The sequence below is a fragment of the Bombina bombina genome, chromosome 9 (assembly GCF_027579735.1).
Source record: "Bombina bombina isolate aBomBom1 chromosome 9, aBomBom1.pri, whole genome shotgun sequence".
Taxonomy (NCBI): Eukaryota; Metazoa; Chordata; class Amphibia; order Anura; family Bombinatoridae; genus Bombina; species Bombina bombina.
The window spans coordinates 70,066,746-70,093,527 of NC_069507.1; the positions used below are offsets into that span (position 1 = coordinate 70,066,746).

Here is a 26,782-nt window from a genome sequence, read left to right on the forward strand (position 1 = left end):
ACTTCTGACACCATGTCATGAGATGCAGGACACAACATAGAAGGTACAACGCTATTTTATTGCAGAGCATAGAAGTATACAGCTTGTACAACACATCTAACTTGGTAACTGCGACATAGACAATAACGGCCCTAAACCACGCCCTCATCCGGTGACGTCATTTCCCACTCTCATCACAATAACCATTTTAGAATTATATTAATAAACCATTGTCTCCTTAGCCTTTTGAGCGCTTCTCTTTCTTTTATTTGTTTATTTCACCAGAAATGCTTGTGCAATGTTAAATGTCGACTGCGTATGCTGTCGGCATTTAGTGAGGTCAAGCAGAATCATGTCCGCTCGATCATTAATAAATCTAAGGCCTAAGCTTCAAGAGAACAGGATTTAATTAAGAGAACAGGTTTGAAGAGAGCTACAGGCACAGGAGGAAAACGTCTAAACATGGTTACTAGCAGTCATGCTATTGTAGTGGCCCCCAGCAGTTTAATGTCCCTTGTATAAATAATCAGAATTCAATGTCAGACGCAATTCAATGCTTTGGATAGAGTTGAACTTTTAGGATGGAAAGGGGAGCATATATACTATTACATTTTGAAATGTCAATCCCATATGGTCTTCTAAATTTTATCTATCAATATTATTTTGAATTTGCTTATTCCCCAGCTAATTAAGGTATGTTTCTTTAATTTATCATGGAGAGATGACAATCCTAGCAGCTACTGTGGACTTGGCGTGATGACCGGAAGTGACGCCGGCTGCAATACAATATTCCCATAGAGAGCCAACGGAGTGCCGTAGCAGTGGCGAAACCCAGCCACTATACAAGTGCAAGGTAAAGAAGGAAAGCAGGCACTGTTCAAAAGGGTTCCATAAAAGCTTGATCCTTTATTTCAACATCTTTAAAAAGTTAACAGCTTCAAACGCTGAAAGTTGCGTTTTAGAAAAAGGTACAAAAAATGACAAATACAAGGCAGGGGAAGTGTGACACAGATTGTCTGACTAGTTTCGAGTCCTCACAGGACTCTTATTCATAGACATGAGGAGGGAAAGGAGAAGCCTGCATTTAAAGGAAAACCTGTGTGCAGCAGGCAGCTGATTCCTATGTAAATTAATTAGGAAACTCAGTTCATGGTTAACCCCTAAATGTGCAGGTACCTCCTAAACCTCAACCAAAAATTTTTTTATTAAAAACAAAGTAATGAATATCCCAGTAACATAATGCTAGGTTTAACAGTTGATAATCTCATTTACAAACATTTAGCAAGATACATGCACTCAAACAATCACTGTGTGTAATGTATATAAAGGATTATAATTTCTTAGTATCCTTAATTTTGCAAAAAGATAACATAACAAACAATTATCTGTCTATTGGATGTTATGAAAATTATTTATTTAAAAACAAAACTATATTATTATCATGATAGAAAAAAAATTTTGGCAAAAATTTCTAAGTAAAGCAAAGGTCATATATGTATAAATGCACTATGGTGTGGCATTCTGTGTGCAAGTGATTTATTGCAAACATCCTTAGATGAAGATAAGCATTCTTAGATGAAGATAAGCATTCTTAGATGAAGAAAGATATTTATACATTAAGTGTCAATGAAGAAATTTATGTCGCATTCTCGATTCATGCCCCTAGGGGAACGAGTTTGTAATTTTAACATCCAATATAGTTCCTTCTTTTCCAAAGATTTAAATTTATTTCCAACTCTAATGGGTAATTTTACTATATCAATTATTTTTATGCTTATGTTTGCTTCATTTGTAAAATGGAAACTGTTGAAGTGGTTAGCTACTGCAGAGTCTTTATTGTAATTTTTGGTATCTCTTATGTGTTCATTGAACCGCTTTCTAACTTCCCTAGAGGTTTGTCCTGTATACTGCAATTTGCATATGTTGCATGTAAGAAGATATACCACAAAAGTGGTGCTGCAATTTGCATAAAAATCTATAGTGTATTCTTTTTCTGTGCTAGTGCTAAAAAATGCATTGCCTTCCTGAATATGATAACACATATTGCAATTTCGTCTTCCACATTTGTAGTTTCCTTTGTGTTAGCCAGTCATGTTTATTTCCTTTATTTCTCACAACTAAACAAGGGGTATTCTTTGTCCAAAAGTTTTTGATTTTTTAGAAACATATTTCATGTTGTTTATGAAAGGTCTGAGAATGTCATCTCCTGAGAGGATATGTGAATGTTTTTTTAGAATTTTTACAATGTCATTGTATTGTTTGGAATATGCTGTTGTGAAAACTATAGCATCTTTAAAACTGGATTATTTTCTCTTATTTTTATTGTTTTGTGTTCCTGATGTTGTATTGTAATTTTTAATTTCTTTTCTACATTTTTCTAAGCTGTTAGCATTGTATCCTCTACAAATTTATCTTTTTTTCAATTCTAAAGATTGTGTTTCATAAATATTGTCTGATTTTGTATTTCTCCGGATCTAATGAATTGACTACGTGGTATTGCTTTAATTAAATGTGTGGGGTGTTGTGACGTGGCATACAGAATGGTGTTGCCTGCAGCTTCCTTACGATAAGTGATAGTAACAATGCAGTTGTTGATAATTTCTAGTGTGAGATCTAGATAGTTTACAGCCTGTGTGCTAAATATCCCTGTGAATTTCAAATTAAATGGATTAATGTTAATATGATCCATAAAAATTTTAAATTCTACATCATTTAATGGTTTCTTTGCAATGACCAACAAATCGTCTATGTAACGAATGTACAATAAGATGTCCTCGAGCCAAGGATTTTGTGTACTATAGATATGTGACAATTCCCACCAGGAGACATATAAGTTTGCAAATGCAGGGGCAAACTTAGCCCCCATGGCGATGCCACATATCTGATTATAAAAACATCCGTCAAACCAAAAATAATTATGTGAAAGTAAGAATCTTAATACATCTCCAACATATTGTTTTATATGGACACTTATGTTCATCTCTCTCTGAAGGAAAAATTCTATTGCCTGTACCCCTAAATCTTGGGGGATGCATGTATATAAAGAACATACATCAATTACTGCCCATGAGTAACTGTCCTTCCAGCTGACAGTGTCCATAATTTCAATTAATCTGGCACTGTCTTTTAGATAGGAAAGCTGCTTCTTTGCAATGGGTTGCAATACATCATCCAACCATGCCCCCAAGGGCTCAAACAAGGACCAAGGGGTGGGTTCCTTGTTTGAGCCCTTGGGGGCATGGTTGGATGATGTATTGCAACCCATTGCAAAGAAGCAGCTTTCCTATCTAAAAGACAGTGCCAGATTAATTGAAATTATGGACACTGTCAGCTGGAAGGACAGTTACTCATGGGCAGTAATTGATGTATGTTCTTTATATACATGCATCCCCCAAGATTTAGGGGTACAGGCAATAGAATTTTTCCTTCAGAGAGAGATGAACATAAGTGTCCATATAAAACAATATGTTGGAGATGTATTAAGATTCTTACTTTCAGATAATTATTTTTGGTTTGACGGATGTTTTTATAATCAGATATGTGGCACCGCCATGGGGGCTAAGTTTGCCCCTGCATTTGCAAACTTATATGTCTCCTGGTGGGAATTGTCACATATCTATAGTACACAAAATCCTTGGCTCGAGGACATCTTATTGTACATTCGTTACATAGACGATTTGTTGGTCATTGCAAAGAAACCATTAAATGATGTAGAATTTAAAATTTTTATGGATTATATTAACATTAATCCATTTAATTTGAAATTCACAGGGATATTTAGCACACAGGCTGTAAACTATCTAGATCTCACACTAGAAATTATCAACAACTGCATTGTTACTAGCACTTATCGTAAGGAAGCTGCAGGCAACACCATTCTGTATGCCACGTCACAACACCCCACACATTTAATTAAAGCAATACCACATAGTCAATTCATTAGATCCGGAGAAATACAAAATCAGACAATATTTATGAAACACAATCTTTAGAATTGAAAAAAAGATAAATTTGTAGAGGATACAATGCTAACAGCTTAGAAAAATGTAGAAAAGAAATTAAAAATTACAATACAACATCAGGAACACAAAACAATAAAAATAAGAGAAAAGAATCCAGTTTTAAAGATGCTATAGTTTTCACAACAGCATATTCCAAACATTACAATGACATTGTAAAAATTCTAAAAAAACATTCACATATCCTCTCAGGAGATGACATTCTCAGACCTTTCATAAACAACATTAAATATGTTTCTAAAAAATCAAAAACTTTGGGACAAAGAATACCCCTTGTTTAGTTGTGAGAAATAAAGGAAATAAACATGACTGGCTAACACATAAAGGAAACTACAAATGTGGCAGACGAAATTGCAATATGTGTTATCATATTCAGGAAGGCAATGCATTTTTTAGCACTAGCACAGAAAAAGAACACACCATAGATTTTTATACAAATTGCAGCACCACTTTTGTGGTATATCTTCTTACATGCAACATATGCAAATTGCAGTATACAGGACAAACCTCTAGGGAAGTTAGAAAGCGGTTCAATGAACACATAAGAGATACCAAAAATTACAATAAAGACTCTGCAGTAGCTAACCACTTCAACAGTTTCCATTTTACAAATGAAGCAAACATAAGCATAAAAATAATTGATATAGTAAAGTTACCCATTAGAGGTGGAAATAAATTTAAATCTTTGGAAAAGAAGGAACTATATTGGATGTTAAAATTACAAACTCGTTCCCCTAGGGGCATGAATCGAGAATGCGACATAAATTTCTTCATTGACACTTAATGTATAAATATCTTTCTTCATCTAAGAATGCTTATCTTCATCTAAGAATGCTTATCTTCATCTAAGGATGTTTGCAATAAATCACTTGCACACAGAATGCCACACCATAGTGCATTTATACATACAGGTGGCCCTCGTTTTACAACGGTTCAATTTACACCGTTTCAGAATAACAACCTTTTTTTCCAGTCATGTGACTGCTATTGAAAAGCATTGAGAAGCAGTGCATTTATTAAAATAGCCAATAGGTGGAGCTGTCCGCTTGTGTTGCAGCAAAGCCAAGCAAGCTGAAATGAATCAGTTTAACCAGACCTGAGCTATCGAGCAGATTTCAAAGGAACAAGATCTTCCTGTCTATAAATCAGTCCATATTGGAATGCATAGAAAGAACTGTTTGCAGAAAAATGCAAGTGAAGTCTGTGTTGTGATTATTTTATTAGGTTTATAATGCTGTTTAGCAAATGTTTTTGTTCATTTAACTTAGTTTAATTATATATTCTGTGTTGTGTGATTTTATTAGGTTTATAATGCTGTTTAGCATTTAAAGTCTTCATTTCAAAGCTTTAAAAATAATGTATTAGGTGTTACTTATGACAATTTTGAGAGGGGCCTGGAACCTATCTCCCTCACTTCCCCTTGACTTACATTATAAATTGGGTTTCAATTTACAACGGTTTCGATTTACAACCATTCCTTCTGGAACCTAACCCCGGTGTAAACTGAGGGCTACCTGTATATGACCTTTGCTTTACTTAGAAATTTTTGCCAAAAAAATTTTTCTATCATGATAATAATATAGTTTTGTTTTTAAATAAATAATTTTCATAACATCCAATAGACAGATAATTGTTTGCTATGTTATCATTTTGCAAAATTAAGGATACTAAGAAATTATAATCCTTTATATACATTACACACAGTGATTGTTTGAGTGCATGTATCTTGCTAAATGTTTATAAATGAGATTATCAACTGTTAAACCTAACATTATGTTACTGGGATATTCATTACTTTGTTTTTAATAAAAAAAAAATTTGGTTGAGGTTTAGAAGGTACCTGCACATTTAGAGGTTAACCATGAACTGAGTTTCCTAATTAATTTACATAGGAATCAGCTGCCTGCTGCACACAGGTTTTCCTTTAAATGCAGGCTTCTCCTTTCCCTCCTCATGTCTATGAATAAGAGTCCTGTGAGGACTCGAAACTAGTCAGACAATCTGTGTCACACTTCCCCTGCCTTGTATTTGTCATTTTTTGTACCTTTTTCTAAAACGCAACTTTCAGCGTTTGAAGCTGTTAACTTTTTAAAGATGTTGAAATAAAGGATCAAGCTTTTATGGAACCCTTTTTGAGCAGTGCCTGCTTTCCTTCTTTACCTTTCTTTAATTTATCCCCTCATTCCAATATATTGGAAGGGAAACACAGGAGTGTTTTTTTTTTCTTTTAAAGGGTTAGGCAATTCAAAATTAAAATTGAATAATCCAGATTTTAAACAACTTTCCTATTTACTTTTATCATCAAATTTGCTTTGTTCTTTTGGTATTCTTTGCTGAAAGCTAAAGCTAGGTAGGCTCGTAAATTGATTTCTGAGCCGATGAAGACCGCCTCTTATCTCAGTGTATTTTGACAGTTTTTCACAGCTAAACAATACTAGTTCATGAGTGTCATATAGATAAAATTTAGTTTATGTGGAGTTATTTATGAGACTATTGGCTTAAATGCAATAATTTGATTTAAATGTTTAAGCACTCAAGACAAATAATGGAACTTTAAAGTATGTAAATCAGATAACTTGATGATATACTAACCTCTGGTGTAAAACTAACCAAATCTTTCAGATAAAGGTAATAAAAACATCAAATTTTAAACTAATATTACAACTTATTGTTCACAGTGAAAAGTCCTTTCACAGTGAAAACATAAAATGTGCACATAAACTATGCTCTATATATAAACATTGTCACCAGTTGCTGGCAGATAGGTAAAATAGGTAAAAGCCAGAGGAATTCAGTCTATGTCTCCAGTCTTGTAACCAAACCAATTTATAAATATGCTCCTTTCACAAAGTGCTGCATGTAGTAAGGTATCAATGTCAATTAGGAAATGCAAAACACAACCAACAGCGCATCTTCGATTCAAGGTAGAAGTTTGCTTTAATTGTAAGACATTGCTTCTACACGCTTAACAATTGCAATCACATTTGAAAATATAAAAACAAACACTTCAACGGGAGACCCTGTGTTACCCCAGATATGAGGTTTTGTCCTTGTCCTCTGTGTGTTCACCCGTACTCCATTACGTTAGCCGTCTTTCACTACTGTGATGTTCGTCTTTGGTGGGGGTCACATGGGTAATGACGTATACGGACACGTGGGTCTCCACGTCAGTAAAACAGATCGGCTTCTATGCGTTTCGTCTGAAAGACGGTCAGACTTTCTCAAAAAAAGTTTCTCAAGAGGGCAAGAACAAATCCTCATTTCTGGGATAACATGGGGTCTCACATTGAAGTGCTTGTTTTTATATTTTTAAAAGTGAGTGCAATATAAAATGTAAATTCACGTTCCAATTTACTTTGATTATTAAATTTGTTTTCTTGGCATCCTTTGTTGAAAAGCATACCCAGTAGGCTCAGGAGCAGCCATGTACTACATGGAGACAGCAACTGATTGGTGACTGCACATATATGCCTCCTGCCATTGACTCAAATGATGTGTTCAGCTAGAATCCAGTAGTAAAAATTTGATAATAGAAATAAATTCGAAAGTTGAATAAAATGGTTTGCTCTATGTGAATCATGAAAGAAAAAAGTAGTTTTTTTATGTCCATTAAATGTTAAGATATTTGGTCAAATCATCTATTGAATATGGTGACTTGTGCCAAACAATTAATATATTAAGGCACCTATTATATGCAATAATAGTATCTCAAAGTGTTTTCAAATGAGACAATATATTTAATTTCAAACCAGATCATAAAAATATTGGCATATGGCTGTGTCGCATGTTTCTAGATAAAATTGTCTCAGTAAATATTCTGTTGTTTTCACACAAAAAGAGATTAAAGTAGTTGAATAATTCACATAGAGGGTATTATCTCTAATGCTAGTATGCCAAATTCATGTGTGATATTTGAATAAAACGACACTACATGTATTGTACACTATTCATAGTTATTCTTCCAATTGAAGTCCTTTACATTCCCAGTAAATGCTGACAGTCTTTTAAATAGCCAAGAAGAGAAAAGACTATTGGATATAGGTGTAGATAAAACCAATTCCCTAATTTGTCAATGACAGAGCCAATCCCTGAAATTATCGAGGTCCCTGGTAGATTAACCATTCATGTATGTATTTTTTAACTACTATAAAAAGTGGTTCTTTCAGTTCTTTTAAAACTAAAAGTCAATTGTACTTTAGTACATACAACTTTCTTCTACAGCGATGTCAAGTAAATTCCTTAAATCCTAAATTAATCTGGGCTGTTGTTTATCAACAGGTCAATGACCCAAAACACACCTGCAGCTGCTTGAAAAATAAGAGAGCGAGGGTGTCCTTAGTAAAAAAATATGATCTTTCTGGAGTAATTCTAAAGTAATTGATGACTCCAGACTAATCATCAGAAGCCATCCTGAAGTACGCCCACAGGCCAAAATATTTAAATGAGATAACTAGAGTCATTCACTGGCTGCTCATGCTTGTGAAGTAATCAGTAAGGTAATCTACTAATCATCTGAAGTCAGACCAGTCACCCAGATTTTATTACCTTACTTTATGACTTTACAAGGCTGATGATGTCTGATGATGTGCAAATTACTTCTAAAGTAGTTTGATGATCATCAGATGACTCCAGGATGGTCTCTTAAAGGGGCAGTCTAGTCAAAAATAAACTTTCATGATTCAGATAGGGCATGCAATTTTAAACAACTTTCCAATTTACTTCTATTATCTAATTTGCTCAATTCTTTAGATATCCTTTGTTGAAGAAATAGCAATGCACATGTGTGAGCCAATCACACAAGGCCTCTATGTGCAGCAACCAATAAGCAGCTACTGAGTATATCTAGATATGCTTTTCAGCAAGTGATATCAAGAGAATGAAGCAAATGAGATAACATAATTTATGCTTACCTGATAAATTCCTTTCTCCTGTAGTGTAGTCAGTCCACGGATCATCCATTACTTATGGAATATATCTCTTCCTAACAGGAAACTGCAAGAGAATTACCCAGCAGAGCTTGCTATATAGCTCCTCCCCTCACCTATCATACTCAGTCATTCGACCAAAGCATATGAGAAAGGAGGAACCATAGGGTACAGTGGTGACTGGAGTTTAATTAAAATTTAGACCTGCCGTAAAAACAGGGCGGGCCGTGGACTGACTACACTACAGGAGAAAGGAATTTATCAGGTAAGCATAAATTATGTTTTCTCCTGTTAAGTGTAGTCAGTCCACGGATCATCCATTACTTATGGAATACCAATACCAAAGCTAAAGTACACGGATGAAGGGAGGGACAAGGCAGGAACATTAAACAGAAGGAACCACTGCCTGAAGTACCTTTCTCCCAAAAACAGCCTCCGAAGAAGCAAAAGTGTCAAATTTGTAAAATTTTGAAAAAGTGTGAAGCGAAGACCAAGTCGCAGCCTTGCAAATCTGTTCAACAGAGGCCTCATTTTTTAAAGGCCCAGGTGGAAGCCACAGCTCTAGTAGAATGAGCTGTAATCCTTTCAGGAGGCTGCTGTCCAGCAGTGTCATAGGCTAATCGTATTATGCTACGAAGCCAAAAAGAGAGAGAGGTAGCCGAAGCCTTTTGACCTCTCCTCTGTCCAGAGTAAACGACAAACAGGGAAGAAGTTTGGCGAAAATCCTTAGTTGCCTGCAAATAGAATTTCAGGGCACGGACTACGTCCAGATTATGCAAAAGTCGTTCCTTCTTTGAAGAAGGGTTAGGACACAGAGATGGAACAACAATCTCTTGATTGATATTCTTGTTAGTAACTACCTTAGGTAAGAACCCAGGTTTAGTACGCAGAACTACCTTGTCTGAATGGAAAATCAGATAAGGAGAATCACAATGTAAGGCAAATAACTCAGAGACTCTTCGAGCCGAGGAAATAGCCATCAAAAACAGAACTTTCCAAGATAACAACTTGATATCAATGGAATGAAGGGGTTCAAATGGAATGCCTTGAAGAACATTAAGAACTAAGTTTAAGCTCCACGGCGGAGCAACAGACTTAAACACAGGCTTAATCCTAGTTAAAGCCTGACAGAAAGCCTGAACGTCTGGAACTTCAGCCAGACGTTTGTGTAGAAGAATAGACAGAGCAGAAATCTGTCCCTTTAACGAACTAGTAGATAAGCCCTTTTCTAAACCCTCTTGTAGAAAGGACAATATCCTAGGAATCCTAACCTTACTCCATGAGTAACTCTTGGATTCGGACCAATGTAAATATTTACGCCATATCTTATGGTAAATTTATCTAGTTAGGCTGCAAGAGAATGACTGAGTATGATAGGTGAGGGGAGGAGCTATATAGCAAGCTCTGCTGGGTAATTCTCTTGCAGTTTCCTGTTAGGAAGAGATATATTCCATAAGTAATGGATGATCCGTGGACTGACTACACTTAACAGGAGAAAATAGAAGTAAATTAGAAAGTTGTTTAAAATTACATGCTCTTTCTAAATCACAAAAGAAAAAAATTGGGTTTCATGTCCCTTTAAGTAATTTGTTTGTCTTGGGTGTGCTACATCCAATCACCTGGCCTTAAAGGGCCACTGTAAGTAAATATTTTCTATGCCTGTTACTAACTAACTACCCCAAATACGCTCTTTATCAATAGCATTTCATTAACATATCTCTACCGTATATCAGAAATCTTGTCTGCAAATTTAATTGTTTTCCAAACCCACGCTGTGGGTATCCTTTGCTCTGTACCAATCCGCTTACAATACCTAGGTTTCAAAATGGCGCTTTAAACACAAAGTTATTGGTTTAAGTATTTTGAACACTCAGTGCTTAAAATAGTGGGCAGGATAACGTGACATCATCTGCGAATAAAAGATATAACTTTTATAACGTTATGAAACTTTGTTCTGGAGAAAATATAGGTCAGTAGGTTTTAATTAATGTTTATTAACTTTAATATGTTAGTTGTTTAGCTTAAAAATTATAACAGAAAGTAATCCTTTAAGTCACTTGAAGGACAAGAGGCTCACAAGTTCCCAGCATATATAGGAAATCCTTCAAACCTATTTGAAAAGCATTTAATGGGCAACTGTATAAAGTTGGTTGAAAGAATGCAAAAAGTGTGCAAAGCCGTTATCAAGGCAAAGTCCATCTACTTTGAAGACTCTAAAAATATCAAATAGTATTAATTTGTGCAACAGTGTTTGGTCACTTCAATTTGTATTTTTTTAATAGTTTTGATTATTCATTATTATAAAGAAAAGCTCTTATATCACTGAGTCTGTCAAGACTTTTGAATGGTACTATGATTTTTTTATTGATTTTTTTATTTTGACTTCCATATGCTATTAAAGCAAAGTAAACAGATATTAAAATTAGAAAGACGTATAGTTGTGCATATTGATACTAAAGTTAAGTATATATTGCTCTCTTGCTGTCACAGCTTTAGTGGTTGACAGGAGCAAGCCAGCTCCAACATAAAATCCCAGATTAGAAACTTTTAAGAAGTTTTCAGAAAAATAAATAAAACTAAACTCTTTTAGAAGCAAAAAAGGAAAATATTGACTTAACAGTCCTTTTCTAAAGGACAGTAAAGTCAGAATCGAAAATGTATGTGTTGCATAGAGTATGCAATTTTAAACAACTTCCCAATGTAATTCTATTATCTAATTTGCTTTATTCTCTAGGTATCCTTTACTGAAGTAGGCTTAGGAGCCGCAATGTACTACTGGTAGCTAGCTGATGATTGGTGGCTGTACATATATCATTAGCTCACCTGACATTATCAACTAGCTTCTAATAGAGCATTGCTGCTCCTTCAACAAATGATATCAAGAGAATGAATCAAATTTGATAATGGAAGTAAATTTGAAAGTTATTTACAATTATATGGTTTATCTGTACCATGAAAATAAGGGTTTCATATTCCTTAAATTATTAAAATTAATATAAACACACAGGCTTTCTTTATATTTCAAGTATATTTTAACATTTTATAGGTGAATAGAACTGTATGTTACAACAATTGGTAAATTATAAGCACAGAACATAATATGAAGACTTTCAAGTTTGAACCATTGCACCTCTTATGTAATAATAATATAAGCAATTATTTTTAATGTGCACATCTGCATTTACACAATACCGTGCAAGCTTCTCAATGCAAACTGCTCCACATTGTAGTCAGCAGGATTAATCTTAAAGATACTACGTTATCTTCATTCTTGAGAGAAACACACAGAAAATTTAGAGCGTACATCACACTGAGAGTACAAAGTAAATGTGTTGCTGAGGCAGGGAATAAATGCACCAAATGCTCTAAAGAGGACCTGGATTTTCTGCACCTTGTTTGGGTCTGCCCCAAGATTAGAGTTATATGGGGTAAAATCAGGTTCTGGTTGAGTAAAATGTGTAAAACCTATATTTATTTTCACAGTCTATTTTTACAGAAGGACAATCTACCTGTACGGCAAAGTAGACTATGGGGTAGATTTATTAAATGCCGGGCGGACATGATTTGCTGTAGCGAATCATGTCCGCCTGACATCGCTAAAAGCCGACAGCATACACTGTCGGCATTTAACATTGCACAAGCATTTCTTGTGAAATGCTTGTGCAATGCCGCCCCCTGCACATTTGCGGCCTCAAACAGGGGGTGTCAATCATCCCGATCGTATTTGATCGGGATGATTGCTATCCGCCATCTTAAAAGTGCTGGACAAGTTAATAAGCAGTGGTCTTACAACTATGGCTGCTTAACTTTAGTTTCCGGCCAGCCGGAAACTTCGGGCGGAGACAGCAGCATCCGCGGCTTGTTAAATCTAATCCTGCAGATCCCACAATTTTTTTCTTGACAACTAAAAGGTGTCAAGCTTTTCTCAAAACACTATAAATACTTATAACCCTAATAGAAAAACACATGCATACGAAAATATAGACAATTGTAAGATGATATACTCAGAAATCAGCATAATATGATTTATATTGGCTGTGGGATTTCATTTTTAAAGTGCGCCCCCTACTCACTGCTAACTTCGCTTTAAGTAGTGAAGTGTCCATGTCCAGCGAGCTCCATTACTTTCAATAGGAGCTATCTCGCCACTCGCAGGGACTGCCCCTTTTTTACGATCATTCCACCTGGGCAGCTCTTGCGAGAGTCGGACAGAAAAACTAGGATTGATCTGGCGAGGCTTAGATCATGAAGCCCTGAGTGGGAAATGTACCTACATTATCTCCCTAGAAATGTTAAATCCAAAATAATTGCACCATTTTGTAAGTCTGAATATGTACTTTAAGAACAAAGGAGATGTATATTGGATTAAGGGCAGGTTTCTTGATCTGGGTATGGTTTTGTGATAAGGATTTTTGGCTCCACATTTTCCTTTTTATTCTGCAGTCTTTATTATGGTTGCAACCTATGTATTGCCTTAACTTGTCATGCTTGACACATGAGCTGAGATATTGCTATTAGACTTGAACTGTTGAGAGAAGTTTGTTATGTTCAAGGGTGGGTGTTACATGTTGGTATGTTGGTATTTATAATTTAAAAAATACTTGACCAGCATGCAGATGTCTCTGTATGGATTTGCTGCAATTTGATTTCTCTATATTTGAGGCTTCTGTATGTATGGTTAAGTGCTAAATAAAAAACTTTTTTTTTTTTTAAATAGTCATAAGGGTTCAGTCTTTCTCTGCAATGTAGGAGTATACTGTGTAGTCAGGGCCATCTCTAACACAGGGCAAAAGGGGCAGCTGCCCAGGGCCCAGTTTCTGTTGAGGGGCCCAATAGTCCTTATGACATGTCCTTTTGACATGGGGAACACACACATTCAGTCCTAATACTGTCACAGTCAAAAGTACTCTGTTTATAAAAAAAAAAATTTAAAACTGTGCCAGACCGTGCCGGTGTCATGTGACATGCCAAGCTATTGCCATGTGCTGTTTTAGATGTGCACTGTGCAGCACTGAATGCAAAGCCCTAACTCGGCATCCAGCCATTCCCACTGCATCAGAAAAGGTCCTACTGGGGTTACCACTGTTAGGTCACTGCTCTAGTGGTGGGGATTTTTTCTGGGTAGGGCTGACTGTAGGCGCATGCAGCAGAAAGCTGGAGCGGCAAGGACGTGAGGATTTGATCATCTGTGCAGCTGCATACACTGCTCTCTTCAGTCTTGAGGCTGTGTGACTCATCTCACACTATCCATGCAGCCTTGGACAGACAGCATCCAGTCTGCTGGTCCCCTTAGCCCTGCTCTTTCTGCTGTTGCCCTAAGATCAACTAACTGAAGTTTGTTAGGGGAACAGTGCTTTGTAGGAAGGTGTCAGTGGGAAGAATAAGTGAGTGCACACACTACCCTCCCCATGCAGCATTGTCTAGTGCAGGGTGAGAGGGAACTTGTTCCTAGCAAAGAAGTGGCATGTACTGCTGTGGCTGATGTATACTGTCATGCTGATAGTTCACACATTAATGTAAGGTTTATTTTTATAGTTTTTGTTTTCTCTCTGTCTCAGATTTTACAGCTTCTCATAGTAGTTCTGCTGTTCGAGTGACTAAACTTATATTTGTCTGCACCTCTATGCTTCCTCCTCAGTCTTTACCTTGCTTTGCTCCTGTTGGCTGCCCTAAATCTCTTTAACCAGCTAACCTCACACCAGATTCACATTCAAAAGAATATTAAATTAATCCACAGTGGAGGAATTTATATATTTATTTACTTATTAGTACTGCTTAGGTCCAGTTTCACATATTGCAATCTATTTAATTTTTTTTTAAATGATTAGCCCAGCAGTGGATGATCCACTGCTGGGCTAATATTTTTTTAAAAAATTGATTTAGTTGTTTTTTGGGATGTTGGGGTGGGGAGCAAAAATGCATGGGGGGGGCCCAAGAAAATTTTTGCCCAGGGTCCAGTCAATATTAAAGACGGCCCTGTGTGTAGTATTCATGGTTGACAGAGCAAATTAATTTGGATGCTCCTATTTTAAGCACAGACAGGTTTAGATGGTCCAATTTTTTTTTTTTTGTAAACAGATATTACTAATACAAAAATTATTTAAACAAATCATTTAACAAGTTGTTGTATTATTCTTTCTGCTTCAGCTTTGTTTCCAATCTTCTGAAGAGTTTCCATAAGTCTTTTAAATGCTCCAGATCTTCCATTACTACTATACCAGTCTTTAAGCAACGCACGCTTCTGTTCCTGAGCATTCCCAGGGTTGTTATTTTTAATTTCATCAATTCTGACATCACTGACACCCAGTTTAAGCACACAAGATATCACAGTTTGCAATGTAAGTTCATTTGCGATTTCTTGTAGCAGAACATCTTTTAAGTCAATGTCTAAAGAGAAAAATAAAGGAAGTTATAGGGGTTATACTATAGATTACAGAGGCCTCATTGTGCAGTACAGAAATAAAAGCACTTTTTTTTCTTGCAAGGTGTTCACTGTTACCGCAGTGATCACCTGACTATACAGACAAAATTCATATATTTATTTAAGAGAGGGACTTGTCTAATAGAAAAAAAAAACTTTCGGCTAGATTACGAGTTTTGCGGTATGAGTGAAAAAGCAGCGTTATGGCTCTTTTTCACTAACGCTGGTATTACGAGTCTTGCAGGTTTAGCTGCACCGCACACTTTTTTGGCCGTAACGCAACGTAACTACCGCAGCTTTCAAAAAGACCTTTTTCAATGGGAGTTCCACAGCGCCGGTATTACGAGTTTGCCTGTACGGCCAAAAAGTGAGTGGAACAGCCTATACCGTCAAGATCCATACCGTAAACAGAAAGTGAGTAGTTATGGCTTTTATGTTAGAAAGCTGTAGCATAAAACTCATTACTAAAGTGCTAAAATGTACACTAACACCCATAAACTACCTATTAACCCCTAACCCGAGGTCCACCCGCATTGCAAACACTAAAATAAAATTATTAACCCCTAATCTGCCGCTCCGGACATTGTCGCCACTATAATAAACATATTAACCCCTTAACTGCCACACTCCCGCATTGTAAACACTAGTTAAATATTATCAACCCCTAATCTGCAGTACCTAACATCGCTGCAACCTACATTACTGTTATTAACCCCTAATCTGCTGTCCCTAACATCGCCGCCAAAATACAAAAGTTAAAAACTGCCAAACCTAACCCAAAGTCTAACCCTAACACCCCTTACTTTAATATAATTAAAATAAATCTAAATAAAACTTACTATCATTAACTAAATAATTCCTATTTAAAACTAAATACTTACCCGTGAAATAAAACCTGAGCTAGCTATAATATAACTAATAGTTACATTGTAGCTAACTTACGGCTAGATTTAGAGTTTTGTCGGTAACGACCCGCGTAGCTAAAGCTGGCTTTTTTCTGGCCGCACCTTTTAAATAACTCTGGTATTGAGAGTTCACAGAATGGCTGCGTTAGGCTCCAAAAAAGGAGCGTAGAGCATATTTAACACAACTTCAACTCTCGATACCAGAGTTGCTTACGGACGCGGCCAGCCTCAAAAACGTGCTCGTGCACGATTCCCCCATAGAAAACAATGGGGCTGTTTGAGCTGAAAAAAAACCTAACACCTGCAAAAAAGCCGCGTTCAGCTCCTAACGCAGCCCCATTATTGTCTATGGGGAAACACTTCCTACGTCTGCACCTAACACCCTAACATGTACCCCGAGTCTAAACACCCCTACCCTTACACTTATTAACCCCTATTCTGCTGCCCCCGCTATCGCTGACCCATGCATATTATTTTTAACCCCTAATCTGCCGCTCCGTAAACCGCCGCTACTTACATTATCCCTATGCACCCCTAATCTGCTGCCCCTAACACCGCCGACCCCTATATTATATTTATTAACCCCTAATCTGCCCCCCACAACGTCGCCTCCACCTGCCTACACTTATTAACCCCTAATCCGCCTCACTCCCGCCTCAATAACCCTATAATAAATAGTATTAACCCCTAATCTGCCCTCCCTAACATTGCCGACACCTAACTTCAAACATTAATCCCTAATCTGCCGACTGGAGCTCACCGCTATTCTAATAAATGTATTAACCCCTAAAGCTAAGTCTAACCCTAACACTAACACCCCCCTAAGTTAAATATAATTTAAATCTAACGAAATAAATTAACTCTTATTAAATAAATTATTCCTATTTAAAGCTAAATACTTACCTGTAAAATAAATCCTAATATAGCTACAATATAAATTATATTTATATTATAGCTATTTTAGGATTTATATTTATTTTACAGGTAACTTTGTATTTATTTTAACCAGTTACAATAGCTATTAAATAGTTAAGAACTATTTAATAGCTAAAATAGTTAAAATAATTCAAAATTACCTGTAAAATAAATTCTAACCTAAGTTACAATTAAACCTAACACTACACTATCAATAAATTAATTAAATAAAATAACAACAATTACCTACAATTAAACCTAACACTACACTATCAATAAATTATTTATTTAAATACAATATCTACAAATAAATACAATGAAATAAACTAACTAAAGTACAAAAAATAAAAAAGAACTAAGTTACAAAAAATAAAAAAATATTTACAAACATTAGAAAAATATTACAAAAATTTTAAACTAATTACACCTACTCTAAGCCCCCTAATAAAATAACAAAGCCCCCCAAAATAAAAAAATGCCCTACCCTATTCTAAATTACAAAAGTTCAAAGCTCTTTTACCTTACCAGCCCTGAACAGGGCCCTTTGCGGGGCATGCCCCAAAGAATTCAGCTCTTTTCCCTGTAAAAAAAAACATACAATACCCCCCCCAACATTACAACCCACCACCCACATACCCCTAATCTAACCCAAACCCCCCTTAAATAAACCTAACACTAAGCCCCTGAAGATCTTCCTACCTTATCTTCACCCTGCCAGGTTCACCGATCCGTCCTCGGAAGTCTTGATCCAAGCCTCGGAAGTGTTGATCCAAGCCCAAGCGGGGGGCTGAAGAGTGACGTCCATCCTCGGGCTGAAGTCTGGATCCAAGCGGCGACTGAAGAAATCCATCCTCGGGCTGAAGTAGGAAGTCCATCATCGGGATGAAGTCTTCTATCAAGCCGCATCTTCAATCTTCTTTCTTCTGGAGCGGAGCGGAACCATCTTCTTCCAAGCCGACGCGGAACATCCTCTTCAACCGACGACTAGACGACGAATGACGGTTCCTTTAAATGACGTCAGCCAATCGGAATTAAGGTAGGAATATTCTGATTGGCTGATGGAATCAGCCAATCAGAATCAAGTTCAATCCGATTGGCTGATCCAATCAGCCAATCAGATTGAGCTCGCATTCTATTGACTGTTCCGAGTCTCTAGCGCTGGTTTTCACGGCTACCGCCAAACTCTAAATCTAGGCCTTAGGTTTTATTTTTATTTCACAGGCAAGTTTGTATTTATTTTAACTAGGTAGACTAGTTAGTAAATAGTTATTAACTATTTACTAGCTACCTAGCTAAAATAAATACAAATTTACCTGTAAAATAAAACCTAACCTGAGTTAAACTAACACCTAACCTTACACTACAATTAAATAAATTACATTAATTAATAAAATACTATCTAAAAAAACCTAAGCTCCCCATTGCCCTGAAAATGGCATTTGGATAGGCATTGCCCTTAAAAGGACATTTAGCTTTTTTTCAGCCCAAACCCTAAGCTAAAAATAAAACCCACCCAATAAACCCTTAAAAAAACCTAACACTAACCCTCGAAGATCCACTTACAGTTTTTGAAGATCGGACATCCATCCTCAACGAAGCGGCAGAAGTCCTCAGCGAAGCCGGCAGAAGTCTTCATCCAAGCGGGCCAAAAAAAAGTCTTCATCCAGACAGCATCTTCTATCTTCATCCATCCGGTCGCAGAGCAGCTCCATCTTCAAGACATCTGGTGCGGAGCATCCTCTTCTGATGACGGCTAATAAGGTGAAAAAATCCTATTGGCTGATGCAATCAGCCAATAGGATTGAGCTTCAATCCTATTGGCTGATCCAATCAGCCAAAAGGATTGAGCTCACATTCTATTGGCTGTTCCAATCAGAATTCAAGGGACGCCATCTTGGATGACGTCCCTTAAAGGAACCTTCATTCTTCGTTAGCCGCAGAACGAAGAATGACGTCATCCAAGATGGTGTCATCCAAGGGATGTCATCCAAGATGGCGTCCCTTGAATTCCCGATTGGCTGATAGAATTCTATCAGCCAATCGGAATTAAAGGTGAAAAAATCCTATTGGCTGATGCAATCAGCCAATTTTATTTTTTCGCCTTTAATTCCGATTGGCTGATAGAATTCTATCAGCCAATCAGAATTCAAGTGACGCCATCTTGGATGACGTCCCTTAAAGGAACCTTCATTTTTCGTTAGCCATCGTTAGAAGAGGATGCTCTGCGCCGGATGTCTTGAAGATGGAGCCGCTCCGCGCCGGATGGATGAAGATAGAAGATGCCGTCTGGATGAAGACTTCTGCCGGCTTGGATGAAGACTTCAGCCCGCTTGGATAAAGACTTCTGCCGCTTCATTGAGGATGGATGTCCGGTCTTCAAAAACTGTAAGTAGATCTTCGGAGGTTAGTGTTAGGTTTTTTTTAAGGGTTTATTGGGTGGGTTTTATTTTTAGCTTAGGGTTTGGGCTGAAAAAGAGCTAAATGCCCTTTTAAGGGCAATGCCCATCTAAATGCCCTTTTCAGGGCAATGGGGAGCTTAGGTTTTTTAGATAGGTTTTTATTTGGCGGGTTGGTTGTGTGGGTGGTTTTACTGATGGGGGGTTGTTTGTATTTTTTATTTACATGTAAAAGAGTTGATTTCTTTGGGGCAATGCCCAGCAAAAGGCCCTTTTAAGGGCCATTTGCCGTTTAGTTTAGGCTAGTGTTTTTTTATTTTGATAGGGCTATTAGATTAGGTGTAATTAGTTTAAATATTTGATAATTTATTTTTTATTTTGTGTAATTTAGTGGGGGTTTTTTTTTGTAATTTAGTTAATTGTATTTAATTAATGTAATTTATTTAATTATAGTGTAAGGTTAGGTGTTAGTGTAACTCCGGTTAGGTTTTATTTTTATTTTACAGGTAGCTTTGTATTTATTTTAACTAGGTAGCTAGTAAATAGTTAATAACTATTTACTAACTAGTCTACCTAGTTAAAATATATACAAACTTGCCTGTGAAATAAAAATAAAACCTAAGCTAGATACAATGTAACTATTAGTTATATTGTAGCTATCTTAGGGTTTATTTTATAGGTAAGTATTTAGTTTTAAATAGGAATTATTTAGGTATTAATTGTAATTTTTATTTAGATTTATTTTAAGTATGTTAAAGTTAGTGGGTGTTAAGGTTAGGGTTAGACTTAGGGTTAGGTTTAGGGGTTTATAACTTTAGTATAGTGGCGGCGACGTTGGTGCGGCAGATTAGGGGTTAATAAGTGTAGGTAGGTAGCGGTGACATTGGGAGCAGCAGAGTAGGGGTTAATAAGTGTAGGTAGTTGGCAGCGATGTTAGGGGCGGCAGATTAGGGGTTAATAAGTGTAATGTAGGTGGCGGCGATGTCTCGGGTGGAAGATTAGGGGTTAATAAGTATAATGTAGGTGGCAGCGATGTCAGTGGCGGCAGATTATGGGTGTTTAGACTCAGGGTTTATGTTAGGGTGTTAGGTGTAAACATAACTTTTCTTTCCCCATAGGAATCAATGGGGCTGCGTTACGGAGGGTTTACGCTCCTTTATTGCAGGTGTTAGGCTTTTTTTTAGCCATCTCTCCCCATTGATGTCTATGGGGAAATCGTGCACAAGCACGTAAAACCAGCTCAAAGCAGCTCTGGTATTTGTGTGCAGTATGGAGCTCAATTTTGCTCAACGCTCACATATTGCCTGCTAACGCCGGGTTTATGAAAACCTGTAATAGCAGCGCCATAGGGAGGTGAGTGGTGGAAATAACTTGCATGTTAGCACCGAGCCGCTCATACCACAAAACTCGTAATCTAGCCGTTTATTAGGGCCTCTAGACATACCAGATTTTTTTTTATTGTATATATATATATATATATACACTATAAACCCTGTGTGTTTTGTTTTTACTTTATTTTTAAAGCTTTTCTTTTTTAAAAGATCATGTGATTATCTTTCAAATGAGGGGTCTTGGAGGTTTGTAGCTGCTATGGGAGCTGAGATTGAGGGGTTTGAAGATCCTCCCCCTATCCAGTTCCCTAGCAGCTACACTGAGCTTCCTGGTTCAGTCCCTTTGTGATGTCACCACATATGTACGTGGTGATGTCACTGGCACTCCAATGAAGCCTTGAAGTGCCACCCACTAGGACACCAGCCTGTTCTACCGGGGATAGCTGAAAACAGTGTTTTAACGACGATTCCCCTGCATGATAAAGAGGCATCATCATGCGCCTGCAGGCTGCGATATGCATGACGAACATAGTTTATCATGTGCATCGAAGGGGCTAAACAATTTTCCAAATTACTTCAATTAACAAATTTGCTTAATTCCTTTGGCATTCTTGGATCAAGGAGCAGCATTGCACTACAGGAAGCTAGCTGAAGACATTGGATGAACCAATGAGAATATGCATATATGTGCACTGTGCAGCCACCAATAAGCAGCTAGCTCCCAGTAGTGCTTTGCTGCTCTTGAGCCTACAGACATATTCTTTTCAATAAAGGATACCAAAAGAACAAAGCAGATTAGATAATAGAAGTAAAATGGAAAGTTGTTTAAAATTGGATGCTCTGTCTTTTGGGGTTTAATCCATTTCCAAATCTACCGCAGGACTCATTATGCGAGTCCTATTACAGTGGGCTACCTCTGTAAACTTGGGTCAGGACCTGCAGGAGTGCACATGTACCCACATAATGGTACAGCACATGCTGTTCCATGTATCCCCAATGTTCGTGCATTTGGGAACGTGCTCTGACCTCATAAATATACAAATCAATAGGACTTTGATTAATTAGTCTTAAGACCGCTGCTCCTTAACTAGTCTGGTGCCTCTGAGGCTGCGGACATTAATCCGCCCGATATCATACGATCGGGTTGATTGACACCCCCTGCTAGCAGCCGATTGGCCGCAAATCTGCAGGGGGCGACATTGCACAAACAGTTTACCAGAACTGCTTCTGCAATGATAAATGCAGACAGCGTAGCTGCCAGCATTCAGCAATGTCTGGCGGACATGATACGCTACAGCGTATCATGTACGCCAGACATTGATAAATCGGCCCCAAAGTGTTTAAATGAGGATTCATGGAGCATGCACAGGATATATGTTGCCAAAAGAGCAAAAATACTTCTTTTACAAGCTATCACTAATACAAGAATATTGCAAAAAAAAAAAAAAACTATTAAAAATTGAAATGCACCTATGCATATGTACATTTTCAGTATTATTGCACTTAAACCAAGATCTCCGCCCCCCTTCATTTCCAATGCACTTCAATATGTGTCTGTATATGTGTACATATGTATTTATGTGTTTATATGTGTATACTGTATATGTCTGTAAATACATATATACACATATAAATACATATGTATACACATACACACACATATATATATATATATATATATATATATATATATATATATTGTGTTTACTTTCAACTTGTAATACCAGCGGTAAGTGGGCACTTGTGATAAACCCCTTATAGCTTTTGCACTCCACTAATAATCTGGCCCATAGTTTTTTAAATAAGATTACATATTTGGCATTTGATTAGCTAAAGTTTACCATCACTTTAATTCAGTTCTTCATGATAACTGCCTAATGTGTGTGAATATTTTTTTTTTACTTATCCAATAGAACCAATTAATGGCTTATTCAATTAACAATTTCATATTATTTTTAGTAATTTTATAAAAATCATTGTTAAAGGGACATTTCTCATGCATTCCAAACACATGCAGACTGTCTCAACAAACATTTCCTAATCAGAACCCTATTGGACCTTAGCTTTTTTATTACATATAATAACTTCCTCATGTACTCATTCTTAGATTTTGTGTATATTTTTATATAGATACATTACCTTCAAGTTCTTGCGGAATAACCTGAAAAAAAGAAAAAATGTAGTCAAATGCTGTATAATCAGCAGTAAACTATATGTGTCATAGTATTGAATTTTTTTAATTAGTGGTTGGCAGCTTTAGTTCTCAAATCCCTACAAAAAGATATTACTTAAAAAGTAAAGTCAAAATTAAAAGAATACTGAACCCAAATTTTTTCTTTCATAATTCAGATAGAGCGTGCAATTTTAAGCAACTTTCTAATTTACTCCTATTATCAATTTTTCATCCTTCTCTTCGTATTTTTATTTGAAAAGCAAGAATATATATTTAAATGCCGGCCCATTTTTGGTTCACAACCTGGGTTGTTCTTGCTGATTGGTGGATAAATTCACCCACCAATAAACAAGGGGCTGTCCAAGTGCTTGTCTGACTCCTTAGCTTAGATGCCTTCTTTTTCAATTAAAGATAGCAAGAGAACGAAGAAAACTTGATAATAGGAGTAAATTAGAAAGTTGCTTAAAACTGCATGCTCTATCTGAATCATGAAAGAAAAAAATTGGGTTCAGTATCCCTTTAAATTTAAATGGGTTGGATAGGGCATGCAATTTTAAACAGCTTTCCAATTCACTTCTATTATCAAATGTGCATAGTTCTCTTGGTATCTTGGTAAATGTGCATAGTTCTCTTGGTATCTTGGTAAATGTGCATAGTTCTCTTGGTATCTTGGTAAATGTGCATAGTTCTCTTGGTATCTTGGTAAATGTGCATAGTTCTCTTGGTATCTTGGTAAATGTGCATAGTTCTCTTTGTCGAAGAGTAATTGTAGGAGAGCTCAGGAGTGTGCACTTTCTCCAGCCAGCAGTGTTTGCAACATTGTTTAAAGACAGCTGCTCCTTAACTCGTCCGTCACCTCTGAGGCGGTGGAGAGCAATCAGCCCGATTAGATACGATCGGGATGATTGACACCCCCTGCTAGCGGTCGATTGGTCGTGAATCTGCAGGGGGCGGCATTGCACAAGTATTTCACAAGAAATGCTTGTGCAATATTAATTTATTAATATACATTATGTCGGGTACAGCGGATCATGTCCTCCCGCATTTTAATAAATCGGCCCTATAGACTGAAACACTGCTGCCATAGATTGCTAAAGATATGTGCACGCTCCTAAGCTCTTATCAGCCTACCTAGGTTTACTCTTCATCAAAGGATAGCAAGAGAACAACACAAAATTGATAATAGAGTTGGAAAGTTGGACCAGGGGGGAACTGGGGTCAGGGGGGCTGTGGGACAGTCTTCAAAAATTTCCAGGGTCAGTCTGATTTCCCAGTCCAGCCCTGGGAAGAAGAGGTAAAAATTTTAGAAGATTCTAAATTGCACATTGTACATGGTTAAGGTTAGGATTAATTGGTCAGGAGTTACTATGTAAAATGTTCGTTACAGAGAGCCTCAGTGTACTGCAACACAATGCAATGTAAGACACAGCAACGTACAGATAGGCCAGCAACATGCAATATTTCACTGTTATTAGTAGTCAGATAATAGATATTGTGCACTGGTGACTACCTGATACTAGGGGGTCTATTTATCAAGCTCTGAATGGAGCTTGATGCTCCGTGTTTCTGGCCAGCATTCTGGTTTGCTAGAAACACAAGTTATGAAGCAGCGGTCTAAAGACCGCTACTCCATAACCTGTCCGCCTGCTCTGAGGCGGCAGACAGAAATCAACCTGATCGAATACGATCAAGTTGATTGACACCCCCTGCTAGCTGACGATTGGCCGCAAATCTGCAGGGGGCGGTATTGCAGCATATGCTTTCGGCATTTATCGATGTGCGGCGGACATGGTTCGCTATAGCGGATCATGTCCATCCGCACAATAATAAATAGACCCCCATGACTAAGGAGAATTACACTGGAAAAGGCAATAAATATAAATTATTTTGCTGGTTCAAAGACAACTTCATATAACAATTTATTAGGGTTTCAAAATGAAATATAGAAATGCAGATATTTTGACTATAATCTGAGACAAAAATAACCACACAGCTAATAAGAACAGCTTAAAGAAATAGATACCAATAGTGGAGTCTCCTCATCTGTGGGTTTCTTTGTATCTTGCGTATTCTTTAAAGGAAGAAAAAATAGTACAGTAAATATGTAGCATTGTTGATTGTGGAGACAGCAATTACTACAGGAATCCCATTACCTCCTGAATGAATGTCTTAAAGGGATACTAACCTCAAATTGTTTCTTTAATGATTCAGAAAGAGCATGCAATTTTAAGCAACTTTCTAATTTACTCCTATTATCAATTTTTCTTTGTTCTCATGTTATCTTGATTTGAAAAAGCAATAATGAAAGGTTAGGAGCCGGCCTATTTTTAGTTCAGCACCTGGGTAGCGCTTGCTGATTAGTTTGCTACATTTAGCCACCAATCAGCAAGTGCTACCCAGGTGCTGAACAAAAAATGGTCTGTCTCTAAAGCTTACAGTACTGCTTTTTCAAATCAAGATAGCAAGAGAACAGAGAGAATTTGATAACAGGAGTAAATTAGAAAGGTGCTTAAAATCTCATGCTCTATCTGAATCATGAAAAAAAAATGGGTTTAGTATCCCTTTAAAGGGACATGAAACCCTCATTTTCTTCTTTCATGACTTAGATAGTGCATACGGTTTTAAGCAACTTCCCAATATACTTCTATTACCTAATTTGTTTAGTTCACAAGATATCCTTTGTTGAAAAGGATACCTAAGTAGACTTAGGAGCTGCTGATTGGTGGCTACACATATATGCCTCATCTTATTGGCTCACCCAGTGCATTCAGCTAGCTCCCAGTAGTGCATTGCTGCTTCTTCAATAGAAATAAATTGAAAAGTTATTTAAAGTTATATTCTTTATCTGAATAATGAAAGAAAAAATTGGGGTTTCATGTCCTTGAGAATATATCAGCTACAGTGGATATAAAAAGTGTACACACCCTTATGAAATTGCAGGTTTTTGTAAAGACTGAAATAACAACAATGTAAATGTCACAATTATTCCATCTGCAATGTGATTCTTCCAACAAACAAAAATCCTGAGAAAAATAGTTCATTATTAGGAACATTTTATATAAAAAAAATACCCAACCAACCTCTAACCCATGCACATATGGACTATAGCTTTATTACTGACTGGCCTGATGTGCCCCAATCACTCCTGGTCCTGAAATTTAAAACATTGGGAAAAACACTGTATCACATTTATTTATTCCCTTGGAAACCATCAAACCGCCCTGCAGCACCTCAGTCACTCCCACACCCTCATAAAGCCTCAGATCAGACCCCTGGCTGCCATGTTGGAATCTAAGTTTCACTGCATTCCAGTGCTTAATCATTCTTCAGACACCTGCAGTGAAATCTAGGTTCCAATATGGCAGCACCCATAATAAGAGAGAGGCACATGAAATGTATTTAGTACTAAATTACAAGTGGAGCGGCAACGTTAGTGCAGGCACGATATAGCAATATCGAGACCGCACTAACACGTTCATATTACAAGTTGAAAGTTGCACTAAACACAACAAAAAAGGAAAATAAAATATTCTGACATATACAATTTAAATCCCTACACTATTTAATTCCTAAATCACCGCAATCCCAATCACAATTAACCCCTACACTATTAACCCTACATTTCCACAAACCCCATCGCAATTAACCCCCTACACCACTAATTCCTAAACCACTACAATCCCCATTGCAATAAACCCCCTAAACTATTAACCCCCTA

General features: G+C 37.0%; 1 protein-coding gene across 1 annotated transcript in view; it reads right to left on the bottom strand.

Moving 5' to 3' along the window:
- Positions 1-11,932: 11,932 nt before the first annotated feature.
- The window catches only part of FAS (Fas cell surface death receptor), a 95,459-nt gene continuing 80,609 nt past the window's right edge, over positions 11,933-26,782 (bottom strand). Inside the window, exons 8-10 of the mRNA XM_053692203.1 lie at positions 25,088-25,135; positions 23,031-23,052; positions 11,933-15,310 (exon numbers count right to left, since the gene is read on the bottom strand). Coding sequence (XP_053548178.1) covers positions 15,033-15,310; positions 23,031-23,052; positions 25,088-25,135 — 348 coding nt within the window. The 3' untranslated portion in view covers positions 11,933-15,032. The remainder of the gene's footprint in view (positions 15,311-23,030; positions 23,053-25,087; positions 25,136-26,782) is intronic.